The 13,917-nt window shown below is 39.9% G+C and overlaps 1 protein-coding gene across 5 annotated transcripts in view; it reads left to right on the forward strand.

Annotated features, from left to right (window-relative positions):
* col16a1 (collagen, type XVI, alpha 1) overlaps nucleotides 1-13,892 on the forward strand; it is a 78,782-nt gene extending 64,890 nt beyond the window's left edge. For 4 of the 5 annotated variants that reach the window (XM_054763631.1, XM_054763632.1, XM_054763630.1 and 1 more), the window contains 22 exons: nucleotides 175-225; nucleotides 308-364; nucleotides 500-553; nucleotides 635-679; nucleotides 765-818; nucleotides 892-927; nucleotides 1,919-1,981; nucleotides 2,062-2,133; nucleotides 2,218-2,271; nucleotides 2,361-2,405; nucleotides 5,538-5,582; nucleotides 5,804-5,857; nucleotides 5,955-6,008; nucleotides 6,085-6,135; nucleotides 6,268-6,357; nucleotides 6,427-6,462; nucleotides 6,534-6,578; nucleotides 7,310-7,507; nucleotides 7,615-7,678; nucleotides 9,059-9,235; nucleotides 9,320-9,397; nucleotides 11,705-13,892. In XM_054763631.1, coding sequence (XP_054619606.1) covers nucleotides 175-225; nucleotides 308-364; nucleotides 500-553; nucleotides 635-679; nucleotides 765-818; nucleotides 892-927; nucleotides 1,919-1,981; nucleotides 2,062-2,133; nucleotides 2,218-2,271; nucleotides 2,361-2,405; nucleotides 5,538-5,582; nucleotides 5,804-5,857; nucleotides 5,955-6,008; nucleotides 6,085-6,135; nucleotides 6,268-6,357; nucleotides 6,427-6,462; nucleotides 6,534-6,578; nucleotides 7,310-7,507; nucleotides 7,615-7,678; nucleotides 9,059-9,235; nucleotides 9,320-9,397; nucleotides 11,705-11,898 — 1,617 coding nt within the window. In that variant the 3' untranslated portion in view covers nucleotides 11,899-13,892. The remainder of the gene's footprint in view (nucleotides 1-174; nucleotides 226-307; nucleotides 365-499; nucleotides 554-634; nucleotides 680-764; nucleotides 819-891; nucleotides 928-1,918; nucleotides 1,982-2,061; nucleotides 2,134-2,217; nucleotides 2,272-2,360; nucleotides 2,406-5,537; nucleotides 5,583-5,803; nucleotides 5,858-5,954; nucleotides 6,009-6,084; nucleotides 6,136-6,267; nucleotides 6,358-6,426; nucleotides 6,463-6,533; nucleotides 6,579-7,309; nucleotides 7,508-7,614; nucleotides 7,679-9,058; nucleotides 9,236-9,319; nucleotides 9,398-11,704) is intronic. The other variant, XM_054763634.1, reaches the window with a different exon arrangement.
* The last annotated feature ends 25 nt before the right edge of the window (nucleotides 13,893-13,917 follow it).

The following is a 13,917-nucleotide window of genomic DNA, read 5'->3' on the forward strand; positions in this document are numbered from 1 at the left end:
TGTTACACAAGTAAAACAGTATTTTCGTTGGGGGAAATGTGCTTCAGCTGCTGATTTTGGTTGAAAACCTCTGATGATCACCGTTATAGCAGACATGAAATCCCATCCCTTTCATGTCGACCTGACTTGTTCTTGCATTTTGAACCAAACATACATATTACGTCCTCTTCGCAGGGTCAGCAAGGCGAGCAAGGGTCATCAGGACTGGCTGGACTCAAGGGTGAACAGGAAAGTATCTGCCAATCAATATCTCTGAAATGATATCGTGTAGAAAACAACTCATTATTTCCATCCATCATCTTCACCTCAGGGCCCTTCAGGGACGCCTGGGTATCCAGGTGCCATGGGGCCTCCTGGAATGCCTGTAAGCTCTTTTCCTAGCCTCATTATATAAGAACGATGGGGTTGACAGTGACCTGATACCTTGGATAAATGCATTGATGGTTACTTTCATATGTGACCTGGAATTGATTATCTGTGGCTCTCTTCTTTTCTACAGGGATTGAAGGGGGAACGTGGGAACCCAGGGACCAGCGGTGAGAAAGGAGAAATGGTACGTCACAACACCGATGATCTCTCTTATTAAAAGCATTGTAGCTGTAGCTCGTGTTTTACATTTTCACCTCTGCTGCAGGGTCCCGCTGGTCTCCCCGGGTACCAAGGACAGGCGGGCGCACCGGTGAGTCTTTCATTATAATTTTTTATTTTTTTTTGGTTTTACCTTTCAGTCGATGCAAAGGAACTGACCCCTTATTTGTTTGTAGGGAGGTAAAGGAGACACAGGACCAGCAGGACCTGAAGGACCAAAAGGGGATCAGGTAGGTGTGGCCAAATAGTATAAAAAACAAATTTCAAACTATTTAACTAAAACATATTGTGTTTTCTTTGAAGGGCTTCCAAGGACAACCAGGATTCCCAGGACCACCAGTATGATTTTAGGCTTTCACTCATAGATACAATATATGATCCACTTAATATCGCTGTTCATTTAACCACCGAGTCTCTTATAGTCGCTGGTTGCATAATCTACAAAAGCAAATAACCAGCCGGATCTCTAATTAGTGCCACGTCAAAAAATATTGGCATTTACAGCTGTGACTGTAGGCAACCTGATGTACGTTTTTAAAAATGTTTTAATAACTCCACAAGTTGCATTTGAAGAATGGAAGTCCAGCAGCTTAATTTACCTCTGCAAGCGCTTTAAAATGTTGGCTGGGCTACTCAGTTGTGTGAAACCCATGCATGTTACACGTGTGGTGCCGTTTTTCACGATCAACTCATCAGTTTGCTTCTTACTGCTGTTACAACATCGGTTCTGTTGCTGCAGTGTTGTGGAATACAGTGGAACGTTGATTAGCGTACACCCTGGTTAGCATGTTTTTGGTGAACGTCGAAAAGGTACACCTCGGTTTCCTCGGTTTGCATACATTTTCCGGTTAGTACATTAAGATATTAAGGTACATTAAGACGCATCTTGTCGTGTTATTAATACACTGCATGAGTCCAACTGTGTTGTTAATGTATTTTTATCATCAGCTAGTTACCAGACGATTAGCTTGTTAATTCATGGAAACAGGAACCAGAAATCAGCTCTGTCACCTGTCTATGATATCAGTGGTTGACACTGTAGTTCTTTGCTAACTAACAGGCCACAAGTCTCAGCTTTTCAAAAGTGAGAAACACTAGTGCTGTCTTTATCAACAATCACGTCTTAATACTTATTAATAAATGACCATGTGAGCTACATTTTCCTTTCCACTTTCTCACACGCTTAAAGTGAAAAATGTAAGTTGTAATATATAATGAGTTTCCATATTTTGCCATCCTGCATTTATTGGCTGCTTTCAGTTATAATTACAGCCTTCACTGATTTACTCTATATTACTTTCTTTCTCCTAAATAACTAATTCATACTCAGGGTCCACCAGGTCCTGCGGGCAAAACGGGAAGGGAAGGACTCCCAGGGCTCAAGGGTGAAAAGGTGATTACAAATTGTGGATGCCATATCTGTGATACCAGTATTTGTAATGATTATTTCCTTTCTTTTTCACTCCCTCACAGGGCAATGATGGCAACCAAGGTTCTCAAGGACCAACAGGACCTCCAGGCTCGCCTGGCTCCCCAGGGCTGATGGTACACGCAGTAAACTATGAAAAAACGTTTGTTTTTATTTTGCTGTGAGAAGTCAGCTGCTTGTGCTTGTGCTTGTAATCAAAGGGTCCTCCTGGCATAGAAGGAATAGATGGCAAAGATGGAAAACCAGGGCTTCGAGTAAGTAATTGGCACAAGATGGGATTTAAAGTACAGCTCATACGCTTGCTGTAAAAATGCTTAATTGTGACTGTTTATTTCCTTGTCAGGGAGAAGCGGGTCCCCCAGGTCCTGCAGGTCCACGAGGAATCCCAGTAAGTATCGCATTGCAACTGATGCATCACTTTATCTGTCTCTTATGCTTTAAACCAGGGGTGCCCCAACTTTTTACACAGAGCGCCACATACTGAAAATGCTAAGAAGTTAATTATATTTCAAGAAAAAATAGCCTGCATCTCTGCTTTGTGATATAGGTGAATTTGGTCTATGCTCTATTTTTCCCAATTTTTTCTCTTGTTTTTTTCCCAAATAGATTCTTTTTACATTTTCTTCTCGTAATATTATGACTTCATTCCCATAATATTGGAACTTTTTTCCCAACCTCATTTTCCAAAAATTACAAATTTATTTTGTTTTGTTTGCGTCTCACAATATTATGACGTTAAAAAAAATAACAATTTTTTTTCTTTAATATTTCAACTCGCTTATTTTTCCTCATAATAATGTGAGTTTGTCGGAAAATTGTGACTTTTTTCTTGTTTGAATACAACTTTTATTCCTCTTCTTGTTTTTTTTTCTCATAATTATGACGTTATTCCCATAATATTTTGACTTTATTCTCGTTAGATTATAACTTTTTCCGCAACCTAATTTTCCAAAAATTACAACTTTGTTGTTTGGTTTGTTGTTCATATAATCGGGACTTAAAAAGAATAATGTCGTTCTTTAATATTTAAACTTTATGCTACTAAAATGACTTTGTTTTCATAATATTAGGTTATTGTTGTAAAATTACTGCTTTTTTTCCCCCATTTTTTAATTTTATTATTTTTTTTTTTCTTGTTAAATTCTATTTTTAGAGTGTGCCAATAAAAAACAGTCACCGGCTGCATATGGCCCAGAGGCCTCACTTTGGTCAACCGTGTAGGCTAATGATCAGTAAAAGAGCTGCAATAATTGCAGCTGTTCATTGCACAGTGTCTCAAGCCCATAAAGTAACAATGATTGTGTGTTTTCAACAACAAACTATCAAAAGCAGGGGTGCACGCTTAAAACATATTGTAAATCATGACTGATGGAAACAATGCACAAAGGTAATAGCGATGTGATCGGTTAAGCCAACATGCCAATCAAATTGAAACAACATGATTACATATGCACAGCACACGTTGTTCAATTTCCCGCTTGCGTAAAACAAATGAAGCATGTTGAGTTGTTGTGTACTAAATGCAAATAAGTGCACTCTGATGATTAGTACAATGTTTACAAATAGGGTGGAACTGGCACACACGGTATAATTCTCATTGAACTGAAAAGTCATTCAGACATATGTGGAACCAGCTCGTTTTGTTTGCCTTGATATTTAAATCAGAACTTATATTGCATCACTAGTAGACGGGCACACACGGCAGACAAGCATACAAATCATTGTGTGTAAATAAACAAATTTACATGCAAGTCCTACCTAAACCAGACGGCAGCACTGACACGCAGACGACATGTTTGTGTCCTTGAGGTTTTGGCTTGTGTTTCATTTTATTTCATGGCCCTTGCAAAAAGGCTAATCCTGTTTGGTGTATGGTCAGTGTTTTATCACCAAATATTTTGTAATCTAATGAGCGTCACATCAGCCTCAGCTGCAAGGTATTGTGTTTTGTTAGCAATTGAAAGTGTGCAAACAGAATCAGGGATGGATGACCATCATGTTTGCAATTATCAACCAAGCATTTGCATATTAATAGTTCTTTTGACCATAATGGTGATGCTAGCATTAGTGCTCCTGGCAATTTGTGATTAACCTAACTCATCTTAGCACATTTTTCCTGACAGTCACTCATATATAATCTGAATATTGCCTGCAAAGGACTATAAAGATTATTGGCCTCATGCTCTTCATTTGCAGTTATTGTTATTGTTGCTCAACATGCTGCAATTCATTCTAAACAGCAAAGCAAGACACCTATTGATTTTGAACAGGTTGGACACAAGGTAGCAAAGGTAGCTGAAGTCAAAGCGTCATTTTAAGCACTTCATTTAAACTTTCATGGATTCATGTTGTGTCAGAAGTCACATTGATTTAGAGAAATCCCTTGCCACTTAACGCTTCGAATTTTGCGGCTTCAAAAAAAAAAAAAAATTAACTCATTCAATCCCAGCCATTTTTCAAAAATCAACCACTTCAGTACTGGCCATTTTTGACGATTTTGGACTGATTTTTCAAGGCAAACAGAATATTGTGTTCTATGGCTATATACTGTAAACATGCAACCTACCAAAAGAAAGATTAGAGAGACACACAAGCGTCAGATGTGATCATCGGAACAACAGGCTTTTTTGCAGGTTTGAATTATCTCACAACAGGCACAATAATCCCTAACACAGGCTACTGTTACAACTGTCACCCACACCAAGCTAAAACTCAGCTACACCACCGACATCACTTCCTGTCCACCCCCAACTCAGCTCCCTTAGCACTGAAACACATTTACAGCACACATTAATGTCTTAAATGTCTCATTTTCTGTTATGTCTACTATATTGGGTAATACAAGTGTAAAGGAGGCTATAGGGATGTTAGTTCATATCTAGAGGGCTCTAATAATGTTAACATCTGTATTTAGAAGGCCGTAATCAGGTTTTCTATGCTCTAACAATGAAAATATTACATTTATAAATAAGTAGTCTTACTTTCTGGAAATTCACTCATTACGGTCAGGTCTAGAAGCAATTAACGGCGATAAACGAGGGATTACTGTACCGTCACCAGCCACTTCATTGGGTACCTACACAATGAAATCCAATGCAGGAGCCACTCTTATGAGCTAAATTAGACCAGACTAAAACAAACAGCTCTGAAGAAGGTGCAGTGCAGTTGTACAACCACAATAATAAACATATTGTTAAATAAATGTTGCACTTGTGCACTCAAATATGAGCATTCTTATCTTTGCTGTAACACTTGTATTAGATCTCATTTGATTGTGCAGGCCTACAAGCGTATGTTTTTACATGTATTCATATCAATTTCTCTCACTACTACATGTAAAATTGCTTAGTGGAATCAATTTAGAGGTGTGTAACTGCTAGTGTGACACCGTTTGAACCTTGGAAACGTGTGCTCTTTAAAGTTTGTGTTCTCCTCAAGAGCCTGTGTTGATGATTTCAAAGTCTTCTTAGTCTGTTGTGAATCCTGTACCAATCTTGTCCTCTCTCACATCCTCCCTCAGGGATTCAAAGGCAAAACCGGCCACACTGGCTTCCCGGGACAGAAGGTTGGCCAATGTTTTATTACTTTATTTGCAAACGGTGTCGTTTTTATTACACTAGTAATCGTGTAAAAGTGATTCCAGGATTTTGATAGGACGAGTTTATCACTAACACAGTAAAATAATTTGATCTCTGCTGTGTTTTCTATCCAATTCTTCATTACCTGAGGTATGAATTCCACTCATAGTTTCTATGTAACATTTTTATTACCCTCTTATACCTCCAGGGTGATGTTGGACCTTCAGGTCCACCTGGACCACCAGGTAGACCAGGACATGAGGTCAGCTTTTCTTTCTACTTGAAAGAGAAAATCAATTATCTATGCAGACAAAGGCCCCTATAGTAACGGCTGTGATCTAAATCTGTGGCCTTTTCAGGGTGATCCTGGAGCACCGGGAGCTCAGGGACGACCTGGACCATCTGGCCACATTGTAAGTTCACTGCTATTTTTGACTCCCGTTTTTTTAACCTCCAAATTTATGTATATTGTTTGATTTTCTCCTACAGGGTTCACCAGGTCCGGCTGGACCCCCAGGACCTCCTGGTCCATCAGGAGTGGTGAGACTTGTTATCATGATGACCTGAATGACTCCATTCAATTAAATGAATTTGTGTTTGGCAGAGGGCCAGAGCGACAAAATACGCTTGAAATGTTGCATAGAAATTAGTATTCACTCCATCTCTCTGCAGGGTGTAAAGGGGGATAAGGGTCAGGCTGGAGAGAGGGGTCTCCCGGGAATGTCTGGAGCCCCAGGTCCACCTGGTCACCCAGGGCTTATGGTCAGTCCTGAGTCATATCCAAGTATATCAAAATATGCCACTTAACTTGTGTCCTGCTTTGTCCTTCAGGGAGAGCCAGGCAATGATGGTTCTCCTGGTAAAGATGTGAGTCAGAGCGGATGTTTACTTTTTGTGTTCAATTCTTGCGTGGCTATTTAATTTATTTTTCTTCCCAGGGGTTGGCAGGCCTGCCAGGAGGAAACGGGCAGCCAGGCCAAAAGGTAAGAGTCATCTCTCCACCTCATCTCCATCACCTCACTGCTTTTAGTTATGCTGAAGCTCAGGCTTAAGTCGAAGCGCTGCAGTGCTGAACATGCTTTCTCTCAACAATTCTGCCCACTCAGCGTCCAAGGTTTACATAGTTGTCAGTTCTTTAACCCTCAGACCCTCCCGCCGACAACATCTTCACTTCTCACCCCGCTTTACCTCTCTTCACACTGGCAGCCGGCCACCTACTTCCAACAACCTCTTCTTAGACGTGATTCCAGTCAGTGTATGCAGTGATATAGCTATTCTCTGCCTCTGGGATAATGCTATTAAGCATGAGAGGAGATGCTAGATGAGGCTATTTGTCATGCTGACAGGACGCCATTGTCAGGGTTTTAGCAGCACAGAGGAGAAAGACAAGAACGGACTCCTCAATTCTTCCGCACACTCTCTATTTCAAGAGCTGCTTGTCTGCGGGTGACACGTAAACATTGGATGTCCATTACGGGCTGCTTTGTCCTCGATAAATCACTATCACTAATGTGGCAAGTCTGTTTTTCACTGTGTTTTTATGCATACTGGCTGAAGGGTGCTGTTGTGGGGAAATTTATATATATAGAATTTATATTCTGGCCAAATTGGGTTGTCTTTTCTTTAAAACGACATTCAAACTGTTCACTTACTATTTTAAGTTGACACTAAAAGTAAACAACGTAGGACACATGTAACTTTAATGTTCTCCAAGGGTGAGCCGGGGGCTACTGGTCAAAGAGGACCAGCAGGGGAGCGAGGCAGACCGGGGCCCCCTGGTGGAGGTTTGGGATATCACTCCAAAGACGCACAACCGATAATCGGCCCGGTCGGACCCAGAGGGGAAAGAGGAAGCCCTGGCTCAGCCGGTCCACCCGGACCGCCTGGATCTCAGGGAATGCCAGGAAGTGATGTGAGTTATAGTTTCATCACTGCTGCTTCACTTACACAATTATTGTAAGAATATTTTGTATTTGTTTGATCCTTTTTACCAACTACTGTATGTCCATCATTTCCTAGGCTGTGGTCAATTATGATGAAATCAAGAACTTCATCCGCCAGCAGGTCATTAAAATCTTTGACGGTGAGGAAAGACAATATTATAATATTATAATGGACCCAAATATAAGACAACCTCCATTTTTAGGACCCGTTTTTGGACAATCAAAGACACAAAGACAATGACTTCTTTTATTAGAAACGAAATGTCATCAGTGAACTAACAACAGGTAGCTTGCAATAACAAAAGGCTGCATCTGTGTGAGTGACAGGAAGAAAAGCTCTCAGTTGCTTGGGGAGAAGTTGTTTCACACCACCTGCTGATTTGCATGTACCGGTGCATCTCAATAAATCGGAGTATTTGAAAAGTGACCTTTCAGTTGTTCAATTCAAGAAGTGAAAGGTTTATATTCTATAGCAGGGGTGTCCAAACCTTTTTCCACCGATGGCCGCATACTAAAAAATAAAAGGATGCAAGGGCCACTTTGATGTTTTGTAAAGCAACACAGTTACAGTATATATGTTACAAATAAAGTTAGAATATTTCAGTTATAATATTCAAAAAACTACATCTGAGCTTTGTGATGTCGGTGAAAAAACGTACTAGTAGTACGAATTTCGGTCTTTTGTCTTCTTTTTCACCCATTTTTGTTCGTTTTTTTTCAATTGTCCAAATAATGCATAATATTATAACTTTTTTCCCCAACCTAATCAAAAATGATAATGATAAAATGATAAAATGATAAAAATCAAAAATCATAATAGTATAACTTTAGAAAATATTTATATATTATATTTATATATTTTCACCTTATTCTTGTAAAATTATGGCTGTTTTTTTTTCCATTTTTGCTGTTCCAAATATTTCAACATTTTTAATGACTTTATTCCCATAATATTTTGACTTGGTTTGTTGTTTTGTCCTGATAATGCAACTTTAAACTATCTCAATATCTCATGAAATTAGAAAAAAATTCATATTATAAACTACTAGTTGATGCTCTAATGTACACGTGTCAAACTCGCGTCCTGGAGGGCCGAGACGCTGCAGGTTTTCTCTCCAACCAGTTTCTTCAGCAGGTGATTTAATTGATGAGCTCCTTCCCTCAAACTGAAGGTGTTGATCATTAAAATCACCTGCTTTAGTGACTGGCTGGAAGGAAAACCTGCAGTGTCTTGGCCCTCCATGGCACGAGTTTGACACCCCTGCTGTAATGTAACCTGCAAAAACTTCATGGCCTTTTAGTAGATCTTTTAATCTGAACTGCACTTTTGCACTATATTCAAATTTGGCTTTGGCCTTTAGCTTTTTCAGACTTTTTTTCTTATAGTCAGGTGTGATGGCTGTCTTATTATTTTATTATTCAGGTCCATACTGTACGCCCCGCACATTTATAGCACTCACTTTCTCCTGTAGGCTTGAGTTTATGTTGTTACAAATCCTTTGAATGCATCTCTTCCCCAGAGAGAATGGCCTACTACATGTCTCGCATGCAGATGCCTGTAGAAATGGTAGCATCTCCCGGTCGACCCGGACCTCCAGGGAAAGACGGCATTCCTGGTAATCCCGGGGCACCCGGCGCACCTGGAATACCCGGGCATATCGGTCGGCAAGGAAGGTCCGGACCCCAAGGACCAGCTGGTGAGAGGAGAAGACGCACACACAATGTAATTGTCACCAGAAGTTTAAAGGTTTCACGAGGTCACAATATTATCATTCTCTTAGGGCCGAGAGGACCGGCGGGAGCAAAGGGAGATAAGGGTGTAGGGGAGATGGGAGACGCAGGACCACCAGGAGCACCAGGTAATGTGTCATAATGGACAACTCTTAAATCAAGCATACTGTAGCTGTTCTCGATAGAAAAGGTAGGGATCACAGTTTATCCATGCTTATTACAGTCATCCCTCGCCACTTTGCGGTTTGAATAAATCATGCTGTTTTGTGATTGAATATGGGCTATTATTCGTCAAAAAATATTAATATTTAACTCATTCACTCCCAGCCATTTTTCAAAAAACAACCGCTTCAGTACCGACCATTTTAGACAATTTTAACTGATCTGGTCAAGGCACACAGAACATTGTTTTCTATGGCTATGTAAACATGGAACCTACCAAAAGAAAGGCTCCCGTCTTTCATCAGGAAAAAAAAAAAAGTTTGTGTCTCCGTTTATCTGTTTTTTAGTAATCAGCAGTAGAACATACAGTAGGTAAGTTTCAGGAAAGTATCAGTTCCTGACTAGAAAAGGGAGAAAATCAACTTTTTCTTGAAGCATAACTTTGCACTATACACATCGAAATAGCATGCTAACAATGTAATCAATTGGTGGCAACGCTGACGAGGCTAACTGAGCTCAGCAGTTAGTGACCAGCTCGGCGGCTGGATGCTTAAGGCACACAACGCATACAATATCACGGTGCAAACAGCGTCTAGCATTGAATGAAAGAGAAATAACCAGGTCACTCACACTGTTAGTTGAACATCAAAAGCAAGGTCCGTGTTACAACAACAACTCCCAAGCTCCGGTGCATTCATGTGCCCATCTCGCGTCGTAACTGGGAGATACGTTTAATCACATGTCAAGTTAAAGGAACATAGGAGAATGGACACTGCTAAAACAGCCCTTGTACAATTTTTAAAGTGTTTTTTTAAATATATTGTCTTTCCAGTTTACATGTAAGTGTGATTTGAACAAGAATAGCAACCAAAATAAATTTGATGCAGCTCGCAGGTAAGTGGTACATTTGATCTGTCTTTCCAACAGGCTGGCAAGCGACTGACGTGGTCCTTAGGGGGCACCTGGTACCCGTTGGCACTGTGTTGGTGACCCGATTTAGACCACACATACATGCATAATAAAGGAGTGTCTGTGAATGGATCTCGCAGTCTGTCTAGTGACAACGAGGAAGTGTCGTTGCAATGACGAACGGACTCGAGACGTTTATTTGGTGTTTGAATTGCACTACTGTTGATGTGTTCGGGTCAGAATAAAGTTATAAAGGAGCGACAGACTCTGTGGGGAGCTACACTGTGCTGCTGTCGGTCGTCATAACAGAGAGCAGTGCCTTGCCATGATGCGTATGCGTTAAATACGCTAATAAAATGAATGTTGACTAAAAACTAATGTCTTGCAGATCACTTATACACATACACAGTAAACATAACGCTGATTAATAAGAAATAAATATAGCAACTTCGGAACAATCCATGTAAATTTCACTTAAAATAATGTACAGCTTTAAGCCTCACCCAGTTCTGATTAGACCACGCCCACGTCCGGCTTATGCCCCGCCCATTCCGAGTACACGGATACAGATCATTTAGATGGGTGAACAGATACAGATACAGATAGTGGTGTACTCGCACATCCCTACATAAAACTTGACTAAATGAACTAAAATACAAATATAAGGCATGCAAAAGACGCATTCAAGGATGTTGACTTAGTGGTCTAAACTGGTCACTAGGTGTCAGTAATGTTACTGTAATATTCGGTGACAGACACACACACACACACACACACACACACACACCAGACATGACTGCCGGCACAACAGGCACAATAATCTCTCATAAAAGTCCAGAATCAACACGCTACTGCGGCTGTAACCCACGGAAAGATGAAACTCAACTCTGAACCTGAAATTGAGCAATCAAATCTCCAACAATTGCGTGCTAGTTGTTCACTGAACTTAAAGCATGTGTGGAAACAGCACCTGACACTTATGTTAATGCTGCTTTCAGAGTTTGTGCCGTCGCTGATTAGAAATTGCCAGCGTGATTAAGCCGGTCTGTCTTCATCCTCAAATAGTCACGATTACCATCATAATTAAGTCAACATCTGGGATGCTTAAATCACAGACTTCACAGAGCATCGCCTCTATTTACAAGTAAACATCTGTAGTCACTTATTGATATTGTTTTATCCATTTTCAGACCATCATCTTGTTTACGAAAAGCATTCCGAGCTAAATGGAGTTGCACCACAGCGTCATTAAAGTCATTAGAACTTTAGGGGAACGGAATTTACATGTATCGAACCTCAGTAGTTTTGAACATGAATTTGAAGCACAATCACTATAATATATTTCTATGGTGTTTGATTTTCAGGTGTCCCAGGTTCCCCAGGCTATGGTAAAATGGGACCCCCAGGTTCGGTTGGCCAGCAGGGAGTTCCTGGAATCCCAGGCCCACCTGGACAGCCTGGCTCGAAGGGAAACGACGGCCGGTGTAATCCTTCAGACTGCATGAGCCATCAAGTAGAATACAGCCCCAAAGGTCCGTCTGTCAAGGGCCCCTGGTAGATGAGAGGGGGACAGAGGAGCAGAGGTGGGGGACGAAAGAGGATAGCAAGGCAAAGACACAAAGGTGTTATTTCTGACCACAAGGTTAAATATAGGAACTTCCTTTGTTGTTGAACACATACCCTTCTTTTCGTGTAGTGCTCTCCACATTACGTTTTCTCTCCACTGAGGCCTGTCACGACACATCAGCAGTATATTTTTATTGCATCGTTCTTTTTCCTCCTATAAATTCCTCTTCTTTACCTTACCGTTACCTGCTCTTTTTCCCCCCTCAGATTTCACTCCCTTCTGGAGGTGAAAAGGTGCACGATGTTTTCATTTTTCAATTTTCTTTATCAAGTTCAGGAAGCAGAAGCACGTAAACTTACTCCAGCTCTTTGCTGACTTCTTCCATATCTTTGTCTTTTCTCTCAAAGTAATCGAGTGCTTCCAATGCATTTGCAATAGCCACAGTGCTTGTGGTGCCACCCATATAGTTGAATTTGGTCCGTAAGCGATGGATTTACTGTTTTGTATATATTTATATTTATATATAGCAGCGTTTTATACTTTTTTTAAACATTTGATGAATAATGAAGCTATTTTGATAGCCAAGTAAATTTGCCAAACATGCTTAGATGATTTGTGCTTGGATTTTTACTTTAACATTTCGGACATATTTTTAAACTGGTCTGTTCAGCAGGCACAAACATTAATCAATATTTGAAAGCAAATGCCTAAATTCACATCAAATGATTATGCTTTTATAAGAAACCACTTTTAAAAGGGCTGTACAATGTCACTATTGTCCATGAACTCAACATCCTGCTGTGTATATGTTGTTTAAGGTCATTGCTGTGCAACCCACCATGTTTCTTCCGTATGTTGTTTTATAAGTCACTAAGAGAAAGAAAACACTTTGAATGCAAAGCAAAGGTTTGTTGTTTTTCATGCAGTGTGCACACTACAACATACAGTATTAGTAGTATACAGTAACTTACCATAAGCGTGTTGCTTGCACTAAAATGTACTGATTTCAATTAGGGCTACAACTAACGCTTATTTTCTTAATTGATTGATCAGAAGCTTGTGGTTTTGATCGGTTAGACCCGATACCAGGGGTGTCCAAACTTTTTTCACTGAGGGCCGCAGACAATAAATCAAAAGGTTGCTAAGAAAAATGTTTTTTATATATATATATATGGCAAATTGTACATATTCATGGCCTAAATTAAGCATTTTCAAGCATGAAAAAGGCTAAATGAAGGAAAATAAGGCATTCAAAAGACGCGATATGAAGTGTAATACGGTGTCTGTGACTTGTGTGCGCCTTTTTTATCGTTACATTTATGAGGCAGTAGTCACCAGGAAGTACGCTGTCAATGCTAACATGAGTCTATCTTATCTTATTTCTGTCTGAGATGGCTTATTTTCTATTATTTTCTCTACTGTATTGTGTAATACAAGTGTAAAGGTGACTATAGAGGTGTTATTTCATGTCTAGAGGACTGTAATAATGGTAAAAAAAATTATTTAGAAGGTCATAAACAGGTTTTAAATTCCATTTATTTTTATTGAATCCTACTGCACTTATCATGGTCGGGTCTGAAACAAATTGATAAACGAGGGACGACTGTTTTTATTTTATTAGCTTTGTGTTTTTATTAGTTATTTGTATTAACATTTCAGCTATTTGTCGTCACATTCTGCCTTTTTGCACTATTTTTAAAATATTTTTTTGGCCACAAATGGCCCCCGGGCTGTACTTTGGACACCCTTACCCTAGACAGATCAAATCAATATAAACCAATCACAAACAGTTAGTGCTTTGGCCCGCAACATATCAGATAAGTGGGGGGAAAAAATTCAATTTCCCTTATCCAAAGTCAAAGCAGATGTGTGTGAATATCTGGTCGTGCCAAAAACACAAAGATCATACTTCTGCTTTCATGGATGACGAAGGAAATTTTCAAATATTGACATTTGAGAGGCTGAAATCAGAGGATATTTACTCTTTTAATTAAAAAAAAGATTAATCAA

Source organism: Dunckerocampus dactyliophorus, chromosome 20 (assembly GCF_027744805.1).
Source record: "Dunckerocampus dactyliophorus isolate RoL2022-P2 chromosome 20, RoL_Ddac_1.1, whole genome shotgun sequence".
NCBI lineage: Eukaryota > Metazoa > Chordata > Actinopteri > Syngnathiformes > Syngnathidae > Dunckerocampus > Dunckerocampus dactyliophorus.